The sequence below is a fragment of the Solanum lycopersicum genome, chromosome 8 (assembly GCF_036512215.1).
Source record: "Solanum lycopersicum chromosome 8, SLM_r2.1".
Taxonomy (NCBI): Eukaryota; Viridiplantae; Streptophyta; class Magnoliopsida; order Solanales; family Solanaceae; genus Solanum; species Solanum lycopersicum.
In genome coordinates this window covers 58,709,572-58,725,240 of record NC_090807.1, presented here as the reverse complement: position 1 = coordinate 58,725,240, position 15,669 = coordinate 58,709,572, and the positions used below count along the sequence as shown (strand labels likewise).

At 33.4% G+C, this 15,669-nt stretch overlaps 3 protein-coding genes across 3 annotated transcripts; 1 reads left to right on the top strand and 2 right to left on the bottom strand.

Moving 5' to 3' along the window:
• The first annotated feature begins 558 nt into the window (after positions 1–558).
• Positions 559–5,163, top strand: LOC101257393 (P-loop containing nucleoside triphosphate hydrolases superfamily protein). Its single transcript, NM_001346605.1, has 4 exons — positions 559–1,111; positions 2,768–2,837; positions 3,975–4,137; positions 4,557–5,163. Exons 1-4 carry the CDS (start codon positions 604–606, stop codon positions 4,773–4,775), a joined length of 960 nt encoding a protein of 319 aa, NP_001333534.1. The 5' UTR covers positions 559–603; the 3' UTR covers positions 4,776–5,163.
• On the bottom strand, positions 5,135–8,368 carry LOC101257095 (benzaldehyde dehydrogenase, mitochondrial-like). The gene is made up of 11 exons (XM_004245208.5): positions 7,974–8,368; positions 7,511–7,642; positions 7,271–7,413; positions 7,028–7,181; positions 6,690–6,919; positions 6,514–6,603; positions 6,241–6,414; positions 6,024–6,161; positions 5,791–5,928; positions 5,633–5,694; positions 5,135–5,555 (listed from the first exon to the last, which is right to left on the bottom strand). Exons 1-11 carry the CDS (start codon positions 8,041–8,043, stop codon positions 5,282–5,284), a joined length of 1,605 nt encoding a protein of 534 aa, XP_004245256.1. The 5' UTR covers positions 8,044–8,368; the 3' UTR covers positions 5,135–5,281.
• Positions 8,369–11,635: 3,267 nt separating this feature from the next.
• Positions 11,636–14,829, bottom strand: RPL37 (60S ribosomal protein L37). The gene is made up of 4 exons (NM_001309308.1): positions 14,765–14,829; positions 14,554–14,689; positions 12,729–12,830; positions 11,636–11,838 (listed from the first exon to the last, which is right to left on the bottom strand). Exons 1-4 carry the CDS (start codon positions 14,765–14,767, stop codon positions 11,792–11,794), a joined length of 288 nt encoding a protein of 95 aa, NP_001296237.1. The 5' UTR covers positions 14,768–14,829; the 3' UTR covers positions 11,636–11,791.
• Positions 14,830–15,669: the final 840 nt, after the last annotated feature.

Below are 15,669 nucleotides of genomic sequence, written 5' to 3'. Positions count from 1 at the left end.
GATATATCCACGCTTGCCAACTTTCTTTCATTGGATCATATTCAATTCATTAGTTGTCAACATTGCATTCTCTTTTCAAATTAACTTGATTTCTTAGTGCAAGCTTTCACTAATTAATAATCTTTTATTAACAAAGAAACAAATAAATAGAATAAACAAAAAAATATTAAAAACTATTAATAAAAAATAAAAATAATATATAAATTAATAAAGTTAGAATAATACTTTTCGATCTTACATACTATTAAGATTTTGTGAAAGATAATATAGATACTAAGTCAAATAAAAAGTGGGTGCTTATTCTACTTTAATCAAATATAAGAAAGTCATACTATACAATAAAGTTTAAGTGCTCGTTTGTATAATTAAATAAGTTTAACGGAAAAAATTAAGTATTGTACCAAAATTTAAAGTTCAATTTTAGCATATGTTAAACTTAATAGGAGCAATTTGTAAATGCACTAATATTTGTTGTAAGTTGTGTAATTATCTTATCCCAAAGGACCAACACAAAAAAGAACATTGAAATATCTTTTACAAAAACCACAGCAAAAGCTCAACAATGGTGGCAGTGATTCCACAGTAAAAGACCCAAAAAACAAGATGTTTATCACTCATCTTCCAAAGCTCCATTCCCATTTCTTCATTTTCTACTCGACACCCAGGATTATCATCACCTCAGCACTTCTATCCAAATCCAAAACAACCCCAGTTTCCCATTTTTCATCTGCCACAGCAGCCGCCAACACACTTCTTCAAACACCAGAGTTGTTGCAAGCCAAGAATTTGGAAATTGAAGATGTTTTAGAGAAACCCCATGTAGAAATTTCAGTTGAAAAGCTGTTTTTTCCACCTGATACTGATGTTTCTTCTGGTTCAAGGCCTTTGAGTAGTAGGATCTTGAAAGGGTCAAATATTGTGCTTAGTAAGTATGCTGGGAATTCTCAAGTGGAGCAAGCTGAGTTTGTGAAGAGTAGTGTGGATACTGAGGCCTGTCCTTCTGATGGATTGCCTGAGTTTGCTCTTGTTGGGAGGTCTAATGTGGGCAAGTCTTCTTTGCTCAACTCGCTTGTGAGGCGTAAAAAGCTTGCTCTTACTTCCAAGAAACCAGGTTTTTCATATATTCTTTGTTGAAGTATTTTTTAGAGTAGCTGTAAAAGTGTGATTCTTGACTGTTGAAAAGATGTGATTTTGAAGGTTTTTGATCTTCACTTGATAGAGAAATATATGTCCTTCCATTACATGTTTGTGTGGACTGTGGACAAGGTAAAGTTTGGGTGGATTACTTTTATAGTCAAGTTTTTGGTGAAGCTAGACTGTAATTAAGATAGCAGAAAGGATTCAATAACAGAAGAATGAACAAATCAATTGTAGTTATCAACAAGTCCCAATAAGTTAAGTCATCTGAAAGTGAGCTTTGTTTTAGGGGTTGATTTCCCCTTTGAAATTTCAGACAGTCTAATAAGGAGCAAGTGGTTTTTTGTTTTTTGATGTAGTAAACCTCACCCTTAACCAGTACTTAATAGTGGTCATTTCCCACATTGCTTCCTTGGCAATGTAGACCCTCAACCTAATGAATACCAAGTATTGTTACTTTATTTAAAGATAAAAAGGAAGAAAGTTATGTTATTTTGGATAGCACAGTCCATTAGGTAGGTTATTTTTACATTTCTCTCTTGCCTTGCTAATCTCACTGATGGAGGACCTATAGCTCCATCATAAAATAGTTCTGGTACGTAGGACCGGATAGAGTTATAGGGGGCTTTAGATTAACAAATTGACAAAGGTGATGAAATGGAGGGAGAGGGATGCACAGGGATCTTTTAGTAACAATTGCTGAAATTTTTTCCTGTAGTAGACTATAGACTGTACAGAAAAAAGAAGAAGCTGGAATAGTTGGCTTAGTTGCAGATGTGGAAGAGATAGAGGAATTTAAATGCAGTTTATAGCGAGGACCTAGTTTGTAAGGACAGAGAATGATTTAGAAGGATAGGAGTAAGTGGGTAAAGGGAAAACAATACTGCGTGTTCTGAAGTTATTCTTTCAATATCTGCTTTACACTCGTATAAGAATAGTATCGTGGAGAGTATGAAACAAGCTAGTCAAAGACCTTTCAAAGACTATATAAAGCAGCATATGAACAAGAAACCAAAACATAACCAGCTAATATCTCAACCTGCAAATGTCACTCTCTTTAATTACTAAAGTTATACAACCATACCTTCTCTACTTTGTATGGGAAGAAAAACTCATTGCAGCAGTTTTATGCTCATTCTTTCATCCTATTTCCTTCTAAATGCTTCAGCCTCTTTTGATTACCATCAGCTGTCTGAGCAACTCTTATTGAGTCTCCTGGAATGATCATAATCAAAACTTGATATACTGGAGTCTCCTGGTATGACCGCAACCAAAACTTGATACATTGTGAGAGCTGAGCTGAGTTTTATTCACTCCAGTGAAATTGTATAAGTTTTACTTGTTCAAAAAAAATTGTACAGGTTGTAAGCTTTTCTCCATAAGGTATGATAAATATGGTGTGATAATGACAATTTTGTTGATAAATTCGATTCTTGTAAGTGCTGGCACTTACATAGCCAAGCCAACTTTTCCGAGGAACTTGACAGGAAACTAAATTCTAAGCAGCTAGATCAACGTACATATCAGCACTATCGATGAAGCTTCCAATATATTTTACCTTTGTAGATGGTCTTTACAGATTTGATATAAGGAACCATCAAAGTAAACCTTTTCTTTTATGCAATTGCAGGAAAGACACAATGCATCAACCATTTCCGGATAAACGATAGCTGGCATCTTGTGGATTTACCAGGTTACGGGTATGGAGTTCACTGAAGAATGTTCAAATAAAGCTTTGTTTACTTTCTGCAGCATCTAAAAAAATATTGTAAGAATGCACCCAAGGGTGTGGCCTAGTGGTCAATGAAGTGGGTTCAAAACCATAAGGTTTTAGGTTCAAATCCCATATGTCCAAGCCTTGGTGATAGATTTACCTGGATCTGTGTTGGTAGCAGGTACCCATAAAGTTAGTCGAGGTGCACACATGCTGCCTTTGCACCACAATTGTCACCAACATAAGAAAATCACTGTAAAATGTGATACGAATTCTGCCATTGCCGAATGCACTTTCATGATAAACTTATCTGATGGGTTCCATAAGTTTTTGTGAATAAGTCATTGTTACCTGTTGTAGTTTGAATTGTCAGAACTCAGTGCTCTGTCCTTCACTCCTTCTATGTCTGTCAAACAAGTTGACTAAATTATAGATGATATTTTATTTCACGAGGAGGAGAATTTAAATTACATAAAATAGAAGTAATATACTTGAAATCTATTTCTTATAAGAAAAGATTAAAATTCATATGTAAATTAAATTGAATTTTAGTAAATGTGAAACAGAACCTGGCATAATGCAGAGTCTGAGGACATTGAGCCTTGGTTAAGGGATATGGTTAAAGTGCCGGATTGAATACAATTACACATCATATTATGATATTCAGGATGATGCAAGTTTTAGCTGAGTTTACTGGATTGAGCGAGCTGTCCGAGAGACAAACTGAGATGTTCATTAAATGATTGAGCACCTACGAACATATTCTTTGGAGTGGATTTTGTAACAGTTGAGTGTTGTATTCCTCTCTTCGATAATCCACTTAGAACAAAGCCTCTTTCTTGCACATTTAGATTATTGCCCGCAGCTGCAAGCAGCATTATTTTGTTGTCTATCTTCATGGTGATCGACTTCTGTACAAACTTTGTCTCTTAATCATATTTGCTTTCCTTGTCTTTCTATCACTCTCAACCATACATTAGAATAATCTTGTTCCTTTTCATGCCTCTCAAATTGACATAGTCAACGTGTATGTCTTTTGTGTGGCAATTTCATCTACAATTGACATTGTTCACAGTACTTGCGTGTTCAAGATTAAATGCTGAGTTTCTGTTATATGGTGAAGGTATGCAGCTGCACCACATGAAGTACGAACAGATTGGGCTAAGTTCACCAAAGATTATTTCATAAACCGGCCAACCCTCGTCTCAGTCTTCCTCCTCATAGATGCTAGCATTCCTGCAAAAAAGATTGATCTTGATTATGCAAGTTGGTTAGCAGAGAATAAGGTGATTCAGTCTAACTTATCTCCATTCTGATTTTAATAAACAACGAAGTTGTAAGATCACATCATGTGAATATGAGGCCTTCTTTTGTCGTTTACTTGTCATTTCAAGTTCTGATTTTTCTACCCTATTCTTTACGTTGTTCCTTCTCTGCCTTTTCTATCTGCATGATTCTGTGAAGTGTTACTTTTTACTGCATATTACAAGATGACTCCTTATTACACTCAATATTAGGGGAAAATGGCATAACCCCTCCCCCAACACTTACTTTGGAAATCATTTACCCCCACCTAAGCAAATCGATATCAGAAATGCCTGACAATTTTTTTTTTTTTTTTTTAAAAAAAATAGTGACGGTTTCCTGTTTGTTTATGAAGACACTTTTCTAAGTTTTGTGTTATATCGTGTGTGCTCTGTTTCAGATCCCAATGACAATAGTTTTCACCAAGTGTGATAAGCGGAAAAAGAAAAAGACTGGAGGTAAAAAGCCCGAAGAGAACTTGCAGGATTTTCTGGAGTTGATACAGAAGTTCTTCCAAACTGCACCACCTTGGATTATGACCAGTAGTGTCACCAACCAAGGCCGAGATGAGATACTGTTGCACATGTCCCAGCTGCGAAATTATTGGCTTAAGCATTGATTTTGCATCATATGCTTTATTGGTGCTGTGACTAAATTTTGTCCAACATCTTAAATTAACATGTATTGACAAGTGTTTATGGAAGAACCCTAAGCGATGGTTTAGCACAAGGATTGCAGGGTGCAAAGTGTCATCATCAAGAATCGAGTGCCTTGGAAGCCTGAGTTATTGGAACAAAAAAGCCTTGTGGTGACTGCCTTAAAGCAATTCTTGTTATTGTTATACTTTCTTAGAATTAGTTATCTTTCTCCACATTTTCCTAGTCAGAGAGTCTGTCACTAGATTGAATAGCCCGCGGATAATGCTGTTGCCTCCTGTATATACACATAGTTCTCTTCATCTTTGATCTATGTAATGTATTTTTGCTGAATAAATGGATTGATCGAAATGCATTGTCAACATATGAAAAGTTTCAACAATTTGCTGTTTATTTCTCACATGACAGAATTTTCAAAGCAACTCATAACCAACGACGTGATACAAAACAGCATACAGATGATTTTGACTTAAAGCCAAGCTGGATTCTTCAATGAGGTGACAACAGCCTTCACTTGTAAGTATTGCTTCAGACTGTATTCTCCCTTTTCTCTTCCCTGTCCACTCATCTTATATCCACCAAAAGGAATTGCAGCATCAAAGATGTCAAAACAGTTGATCCATATGGTTCCAACTCTCAATGCTCGCATGAATGTGTTTGCTGTGTCTATGTTCTTCGTAAACACTCCAGCAGCTAGACCATATTTCGTAGCATTAGCTCTTCGAATCACCTCATCATGATCCCTGTAATGAGGAAATGAAAATTATTTGACACTACAGAGGAAGTGATATACTATATCATTAGATTGTCTTGTACATACTTAAATTTCAAGATTGACTGCACTGGACCAAAGATCTCATCTGTTGCAATCAGCATATCGTCCTGAATTTAACAAATGTATTATGCATTATGACAGTATATAAAGATGTTGATGCTGGAAATGAGTTATCTTTTAACGAAGTGAAGCAGTATATCTACCTTAACGTTGGAGAAAACTGTGGGTTTAATATAGTAGCCCTGTGTACCGAGCCTGTCACCTCCAGTTTCAAGTGTAGCTCCACTTTCAATACCAGATCTAATATACTTCAACACCTTTTCAAACTGTTCTGAACTAATCTGGTGTGTCATGAACCTGATTTGATTAGTATTCGAAGGAGAAACAATTTCTACACAGATAGAAAATGTAATCCCTCTTAAGTTTGTTGATATACCTGAGGACCTTGTTCATTGCTTGAATCAAATGGATCACCAACTGTACGTTTCAATGCACGTGCCTTGGCTTTTTCAACAAATTCATCGTAAATACTCTCATGAACATATGTACGAGATCCAGCACAACAACATTGTCCCTTCACATTAGAGTCGATGGATTATGTCATGAACCTAACCAGTTGCTGCATCTTATGCAGAAGTACTGAGATGAAATACCTGATTGAAGAACAAAGCAAAGTGAGCGAACTCAACAGCTTGATCAACATCAGCATCCTCACAAACAATGAAAGGGGATTTTCCTCCAAGTTCCAAAGTGACAGGTTTAAGATTGCTGTTAGCAGCCAATGACATTATAGTTTTCCCTGTATCTGTTGATCCAGTAAAAGCAAGCTGCAGTATAAAACAAAACCAAATCAGTTTGCAACAGTACAGCCAATACACAAGATATGGCCACACGTTGTGGAAGGAACTAAATTTGGAGATATTTACCTTGTCCACGTCCATATGACTAGAAAGAGCAGCACCAGCTGTAGGACCAAAACCAGAAATGACATTCAAAACACCTTCAGGTAGGCCAGCCTGTTACAGAAAAGAGAAATCGATTAGTTGGTGCTCAAAACAAACAGACGAAGAAAGTTTGGTGGTACTATACTATACGTCTATACCTCTTGCAATAGCTTCGATACATATAGAGCAGATAAGGGTGTCTGCTCTGCTGTTTTTAGCACAACAGTATTGCCACAAGCTAAAGCAGGTCCAATCTTCCAAGCAAACATGAGAAGGGGAAAGTTCCATGGGATAATCTGACCAACAACCCCAATTGGCTCATGTAAAGTCTGAACATGATATGGTCCATCAGCAGGAACAGTCATACCATGAATTTTATCTGCCCAACCTACAGAACAACAAGTTAACCTTAGAGCCTCATATCTGCTTATAGTTTATTTCAAAATGTATACATACAATAAGATAACACTCGTTCTAAATTCACTGACTAACTTACCAGCATAATAACGCAGTAGACGTACAATCATTGGTATTTCAATAGTAGCAACTTGTTGATATAACTTCCCACTGTCCCAAGTCTCAAGTGTTGCGATTTCATCATTATGTTTTTCAATCAAATCAGCAATGCGGAACAATATCTTTGATCTCTCCTGAAGAAGAATTAGACTGGTGTAAACAATAATATCTATCGAAGCATATTGGAACACACTGAAACAAGAAGAAGTGCATATATACATACATAAGCACTCATTTTAGGCCAGGGTCCTTCATCAAAAGCATTACGAGCAGCAACTACTGCTCGGTTAATATCTTCTACATCACCCTCAGCAACATGTGCAATCACCTCCCCTGTTCTAGGGTCAAGTGTTGGAAATGTTTTACCTATATATATTCATACATTGCACAAAGCTCAGCCCCAATTATACATTACATAGTCAAAATCATACATAAGTGGAAAATTCGGAACACAGCAATTAACCTGATGCAGAATCAACAAATTGTCCATTGATAAAAAGCTTAGTATATTCTACATTGACACTAGGTTTGATGGGGTCCTGAGCTGCTGTGGTGTATCGAAGAGCTGCTGTTGCGGCCACACGAGAGTTTCTTCCTGAACAATACACTCAAAATGCTAAAAACAACTTTTTGGATGCTTGTTACATGTTGTACAATACACTATGAAAGTCGTGCCCACAGACTCTAAATCTTAGATCCGCCTTTATTTCTTTACACTATATAGTATACATATGATTTGAAACTACATTTTGCACAAATACTACTTTTAACACTCCAGATATATGCAAGTAATTTCAACAAGTTCATAAAAAAAGAAAAATCACAGATTTTGAACTTCTCTTCATTCATGTCCTATCCAAAGCCTTTTGACGAATGAAGTCAGGTAGGGTCGAAGGGTTCACATTATACATCTATATAGTAGATACCTTGAAAGAGGGAAGCCAAAGAGGAGGATGAAGAGTGAGAGAGACGAGATGTTATCAATCGAAACGCCATGATCAGAGCTAATGAGAGTTCCACACTAGAACTACTAGTAACTATAAGAAACTATATCAATATACTCATCATGTGTTTACTTATATAAGTGTTAATTAACAAACAAATAATTGATGTTATTTGTGTGTTTCTTGAGTGGAAGGTCTATCAAAAACAGTCTTTCTATCTGTAGTAGACAAATAAAGTTTATACGATCATAAATTTAGACATATGAATGTAATAAATCAAAGTTCCCTAAAATTAGAGTATTGGTATTATTATCAATTAGACTATTCGATACTAACAATAATTTTCCTAGGAAATTAGTGAAGATATGTTTGTTTTCTTTTTAATTATTTTTTCATAGAATATTATCCCATGTGAATGCTTTTTTGGTAACATATTTAATCATATCACCCATGTGAAATTAGATCAAAGATTAAAATAAATATAAGGCAAAAAAAGTAGTACCCCTTTTTCTCTTCTAAGCACATTTTTAAAAGAAAAAATTGAAATTAGTTTCCAATTTTATTGTTATTTGTTGGTAAATTACTTGTAACAATTTATTGTTAGGTTTTTTTTTTAATTAAATAGAATTAACTCTGAATTTTGTTGTTTTAACTATAAATTTTTGTATGTAGCTAATTTTTTTAAAAAAATTTATATTTGACACAAACTCACATTAATTTCTCTATATTCTTGTGGCACACGTGTAAATCGTTGACTATAATATAATATTGTGACAGCTATCGTGCCAGGATGTATTTCTTTTTTAATAATTATTTTGGTTTGATTTGTTTAGAGAGGATAATATAAGTGAATTTTCAATTCTCACCTAGCAGATTTTATGCTAATAGGTTGATTTTTTTTATTTCTTTTAAGTACGCAACAGTTGTGAACATGTTGCATTATAGAAATTTTATGTATATTTTATTTTATTTTATTTAATTAATGTGTACATTAGCTATAATCTTTAGTTTTTAAATCCATACCCTTTATTTATATTTTGATACGAGGAATTTTCGCATATAGTCATTCAAAAATAGCCTAATTATGCTTTGTAGTTATAGTTTATTAATTACGATTCGCAATTACATATTATAGGGAGGAGAGAGGCGAGTGAGATTGGGAGAGGTGAGAGAGAGAGAGCTAAATGTATATGTATATCGGTTGGATAATGATATAATATACATATGTATTTGTATATTCTGGCGAGAGAGGCGAGCGGAAGAGGACAATAATTTGTATAATTCGCAGGTGCGTTTGTATATTTTTGTAATAATTGAGTAACACAAAGTTTGGAATTATACAAATGTAATGAATCTCAAAATGACGATACAAACATAAAGATATGAACTTTAAACAATTATAAAAATATATTATACAAATTACACTATACAAAATTTGAAATCTACACGTTTAAAAACTTAAAAAGTTATACACAAAAAGATCAAATGTATATGATGACAAAACTAAAAAAAAACAAAGGAAAAAAATCATCATATATGAATACAAAATATCATATACAAATACAAATCAAACAAAGAATTGTTAGTTGCGAACTATACAAATGTGGTGAATTATGCATATATAAACGTGATTAGTTATACAAACTCAAAATTAGCTACATATTTAATGATGGGATAATGCACAAGTATCCCCTCAACCTATGCCCGAAATTTCAGAGACACACTTATATTTTACTAAGGTCGTATTACCCCCCTGAACTTATTTTATTAATAATTTTCTACCCCTTTTTAGCCTACGTGTCACTATCTTGTGGGCCCAACGTTGGTTGACTTTTTTTTTTCAAGCTAGTGCCACATAGGCCGAAAAGGGGTAGAAAATTACTTATAAAATAAGTTCATGGGGGCTTGTGCATTTTCCCTTTAATGATTAATATTAGTCTTGAATGGTGAGTATAGCAAATTACAGTTATGATGAGTAATTAAATAGTATAAATTTATTTAACCACATAATTTGCCTAAATATTATGGACATTCCAACGAAGGCCCACATATTAAGTTTTTGAGGAAAAAGAATGAAATGATTTACTTTCAAATTAAAATTTTAAATCAGTGATCAACACCATTTAATAGAGTTTTTGGCTAAAATCATCCCTGGAGTATGACCAAAATCTAAAGTACATCCTTATATTATGTAAGTGAACAAAAAACATCTCTGAACTATTCAAAAAGTTGCAAGATTCATCCCGTTGTCTATTTTTTTTTAAAGAAACTCACGCCCAACAAAAAATTTGTCAAGTCGAATAAATATATATACACATGCTTAAGCTAATCAAGTTAGGTGATTTTTTCAATTTTTTAAAATTGAGGGTTTAAATTATATTTAGACAAAATATATTCAAATTCTAAATATTCTTTGGAAAAACAAATACTACTCCAACTTTAAAAATTTCAAAATAAAGTAATTATTTTTTATTTTAATAACTACATACCTATGTAATTTCATTAAATTTTCAGCATTTTTGTATATTGTATAAAATGTGAACATTGTATATATAGTATATACCTCCCAACATTTTACTAAAATAGTTGGATGTAATATATTGAAATGATGTTTTAAATAATCATTCTAACTTTCGAAACGTACTGTATGAATATTTCAAAACTTATGTATTGATTCAACTCAATTTACTTGATAATGCAAAAAAAAAAAAACATACTATATAAACTACCTTATTCTTTTTAGGTAACTTTGATCTTTTAGCCGTGACCAAGATGTGATCAAATTTTAAAAAATATTTTTTTATTGTATGTTAACAAAAATAGGCTGAATGATGATTATTGTTAGTTTTTTAATAGTATAAAAATATTTTTTACTCACTTAGATAATGTAAGAATGTACATTAAAATTGAGTCATAATTAAGAGATGACTTCAGCCAAAAACTTCATTTAAATACTTATCAGATATGCATTTTACGGTTAATGAGATATTTATTACAACACAAATTTTATTGAAAATATATAACTTATTTCATTTGCTCAAATATATATGTTGCTGATAAATGCATTTTTTTCTTGAAACACCCAAAAGCTTTCCTTTCTACCTTATTCTAACTTAACAATAAATATATATATATATATATATATTTTTAATCTAGAAATCTCAACTTTGAATTAGAGCTAATAAACAATGGGACTAGAGAGTAAAGTATATCACATAAATTAAGATGGAGTAATTAATCTAAGGATAGCTGACTTTTAAATAAAATACTATCACTAAAGTAGTTGAGTGATCTGCAGTCTCACCTTAATATTGTAATTCCTCGAAAATTAATATTTATCAATATACTTATCGATACTAACAATTATATTCCTAGGAAGTTGGGAAGATATGTTTGTTTTTCTTTTTTATTATTTGTGGATATCAGAGAATAGATCTTTGTAGTTAATGAAGTGGTTGACTTTATAACACAGTGACAGCTATGGTGCCAGAAGGTATTTTTGGTATTACATCTCTATTGAGTTGTTAAGAGATAATAATAATAAGTGAATTTTCAAGATATAATTTCTAATCCTAAACTATACGAAGTTATACCACATTTTAAAAAGTATAATCATTAGATGATTAAGCTAAATATCAAATAGAAACCAAATCCATAGGACATATATCTTTTTAACAGCAATAATTCCAATCTAACAGATGAGAGGTAATATTCCAGAAAAAAATATTCGAAACTTCGATTCATCAGCGAAATGAAAGACAATCAAAACGAAACAGTGTCAAAACTGCTTCTTTAGAAACTTAAGAGGCTGCAGCAGTACCCTTCTTCCTTGGAGCTGCTTCAGTTCCTGAAGTGCCCACAAAACAATAAACCCAGTTAGTAATCAAGCATTTAACAGACCAAACTTAACAAGCATCAAGTATTTTTACAAAAAACGCAGCGGTTATTAACCTTTAATTTGTTAGGGACTAGGTAAGCTTATATATCGTAAACCCACAACTTCAGCATCAAGTGAGTGATAATCAGATTACAAGAGTAATGTACCAAGCAGAGGGAACCCAGATAAAGAGAGAAAACACAATCTGGTAAAAAAGGAACCCTCGAATTGGAAAAGGAGATAAATATACGCCCCCAGAACAAAGCCATCAAGAAATTGATCCTTAGATCTCTGTCCTTGTAGCCGATAGAAGAGGCAATTGAAAATGAGACGTAGAAGATGACAGTAACCACTAGAAAATGCACACATGAAAACATATATGGTAAGGGTTGTAAGGATTATCTAGTTTGTGTTCTTTTTTTAATGATGAAAAACAGAGAACTCATCCTTGGCCAGCCCTTGGGGGCCATTTGCAGCCTTCAAAACTCAAGCATAATGGGGCTTCCCACTACCCACTCCACTTAAATATCAGGCTTCATTCATATGACGCTGTGATTCTAAAACACAAGTGCCTCAATCTTAGCCACTTGAACAAAGCCAGCATCTGCTTAACACTGTCCGGTGTTATAATTTCTCTCCTATTTAATTACTTTTTTCACAAATACTTTTGTTCGAATTATGTAAATTCAATTTCAAAGTTTAAATTTAGTGAAATTTGTGAGAGGGAATATTTGCCGTGTCTATTAGACAATTAAGTTAATCGAATCTGCTAAATCAGAGTTAGATGCACAAATTGGTAAAATTGAAGGTCCAACAACAAAAAAACTCACTATTTACAAAAGTAAATAATGAAAACTTACCTTCTCTGAAGTTTGTCTTAAACCTGCGGGGAACATTGCGGAGATACCTCATGCGACCAGTTCCAGTGGTCTTCCTTCTAAGTGCCTTGACACTCCAATTATCTACAGAAAATACAATAATCAGCCAATAATATCCCCTTATTGGATTGCAAAAACCGCTCTGAGCTAGGATTGCTTTTCGAAACTAAACAATTGTACAACTGATTCTCAAAAAATCCAATTGGATCACCGCGTTAGATTCAGAAATCAGCCATAACCCAAATTTCAGTTCGTGTGTAATGTTAGTTCCCATACCCCTTTATTTCTATAGATAAGAAGAAAAGGTTGCGCCTGAAATAAATACTTGAAAACACCACTTGCATCTATAATGCCATATTTTAAAATGAATTTTTATGCTTGACTACTGGCCAACCTCATGGACGGATAGGCCCAAACTAATTTCCCTTCCCCTGTTTGATCCATATGACTTGATGTTAATTACTCAAAAGTGAGGTTCGGTAGCAAACAGTGTTAATCAAATTTCTTCTAATTAATGTTACCATAGGTAGATAACCGAATCCAAACACTATTATCCAAATCAACAAACACACAATGGCTATCCACACCGAACTAAAAACCTTCCTAGACTAAATAAGAGTAAACTTAGTCAAACAACACTGTGAGACATACTAAAGGAAAATACTGAAGTATAGAAAAACACAATTAGCTAAAAAGCATAGCATGATATCATGCAAATAATATTTACAGAATACAATTCATTAGTTGAAGCTCCAGGTCAAATAAGAAGAATGAAGATACAATCCAACAATTCCAGTAAGACATCATTAACAAAGCTACCACCTTCCAGAAACCAGCAGCCCAATACTACTAGGATGATAAACACAATATCTAAACACATTTCTAATCAGTACGAGGAAGATCCCGCACAAACCACACTGAAACCAACCACCTCAAGATGGCTTGGACAATAATTCTTAGCTGTCTAGGGGTCTAGGCATGCTCAAATACCAATTAATTGACTACCAAGCATTCATGATTAACCGCTTAAACTGGAGCTACACGCACTACTCACTTCATTGTCATTAAGCCAACCAACTCCAACAAAGACTTGTACCTAAATAATTCCAGTTTCATGTCTTTGCAACTTACACTTTATCACCAGACATTACAAAGCCCAAAATAAAACCACACACTGAACTTTAGGACCATTTGATGCCCCAGTATTTTACCCAGTTACCTTAGTTTCACGAAAATCAACTCTTTGAGCTAATAGTAAACTGCTAATTCAGTAACAATGTCAATCAATACTATAGTAATTACTTTCTCAACAACTGGAAACTAAAAGGATCATCAAAACCATTACTTATTCAACAATTGGAAACAAAAAAAGGATGATCCAAACCAAACAGACCCTAAGTTTGATGAGATTCAACACTATGCTCTTAGCAATATACAAAAAGAATACATCATCAACCTTCAACATCCAATTAAAAACATATCATACAAAAAAGTCCCCTAACCCAAATCCCTCCTAAATCATGCTAGATCCAACAAGTGAACTCATATTACCAAGCACTTCCACTATTTCACTCTATATACCCAGTTTCATTAACCAAAATCACAGTTAGCTGATAATACAAAAAAAAAATCAACTTTATAACCTAATAGCAACTACTAGCTCAGTTAAACTTACTTTATCCCTCGGATACCTCACATAATTACTTATACAAACAACCACAACCAACAAGCTCATACTTAAATCAATTTCTAACATTGAAACATCTAAAATCACAAGAGGGTGCTTCAAAAATGAAGAAAAGCATACATTTTCTGAGACGAGCAGCAGGGTAAGCACAAGCTGAACAACGACTCTTCTGGATGTGGAAGCTACGTCGACCACATCTAACACACAGTGTGTGTGTCTTGTTCCTCCTCTTACCGAAACTTCCTGTTCCTTTTCCCTAATACATCAAACACCAATAATTAAACACAATCAAAATTCAACCATTTACGAAGTTTGAAGATTGAAGAGTTACCATTTGTGCAGCTTTTCCTCAAGCTTCGACGATGTCTTGGCTAGAAAATTATACGAAAAGGAATTAGGGCTTTTAGGGTTTTCAGTGATTTTATTTGTTTTTTTGCTTTACGATTTGGGCCTAGAAATGAAGTCCATTTGTTTCTTCGTTTGGGCCTCTAATTGTTTTGGATTCGAAGAGGGAACTATTTAAAACATATCCAAATTTTATAAAGGGAAAATTGTATATAATAGCAAACTAATAACCTAAAATAAATTGAATAGCTAGGGTTTGATTTAATTGTGCTCCATAGCAAACGTTAGCTAAAATTTATCAGCGTCTCTCTCCCAAAAATCTCGCTCGCCACTCGCCTCTCTTGCTTTATACACAAAAGTGTATAATTCTGTTTATGTTTTGTATAAAGCGAGAGAAAATTGTATATACACATGCAAAAATATATATCTTCGTGTTATACACATAATTATACAATTTACAAACATTTTACTTCAAATATTGCAGAGAAAAAGGTCAACGAATTATACAATTGCGAATTATACAATTGCTGTGAAATACAATTTTCTCTAGCTTTATACAACAGAAGTGTATATATTGTGTTTCTGTTTTTACATAAAGCGAGAGAAAAACATATATCTTCTTGCTATACATTTATAATTATGCAATATACATACATTTTAATTCGATTCAATTGTATGCAAAACAAATTATACAATGCAGCGAAATAGGCCAGCAAATTATACAATTGTATATGGATAGCGAACTATACAATTTTATGTTTGCTATGGAGCGCAATTATGCAAACTTTGCTACAGCATACAAATATGAATTTTTTGTTTGCTATACGTGAAAGTTACCCTTTTATAAATCATTTAAATTTAGGGAAAAATAATAACTATAAGATCCCTTTT

Coding starts and splice junctions, on each gene's coding strand:
- LOC101257393 (NM_001346605.1), top strand. CDS start 604: ATGTTTATCACTCATCTTCCAAAGCTCCATTCCCATTTCTTCATTTTC. Junction 1,112..2,767: donor TCTTACTTCCAAGAAACCAG/GTTTTTCATATA, acceptor ATGCAATTGCAG/GAAAGACACAATGCATCAAC. Junction 2,838..3,974: donor GTGGATTTACCAGGTTACGG/GTATGGAGTTCA, acceptor TATATGGTGAAG/GTATGCAGCTGCACCACATG.
- RPL37 (NM_001309308.1), bottom strand. Junction 12,831..14,553: donor TGCTGCTCGTCTCAGAAAAT/GTATGCTTTTCT, acceptor TATTTTCTGTAG/ATAATTGGAGTGTCAAGGCA. Junction 11,839..12,728: donor TAAGACAAACTTCAGAGAAG/GTAAGTTTTCAT, acceptor TGGGCACTTCAG/GAACTGAAGCAGCTCCAAGG.
- LOC101257095 (XM_004245208.5), bottom strand. CDS start 8,043: ATGGCGTTTCGATTGATAACATCTCGTCTCTCTCACTCTTCATCCTCC. Junction 7,414..7,510: donor ATTTGTTGATTCTGCATCAG/GTTAATTGCTGT, acceptor GAATATATATAG/GTAAAACATTTCCAACACTT. Junction 5,556..5,632: donor CAGTCAATCTTGAAATTTAA/GTATGTACAAGA, acceptor TCCTCATTACAG/GGATCATGATGAGGTGATTC.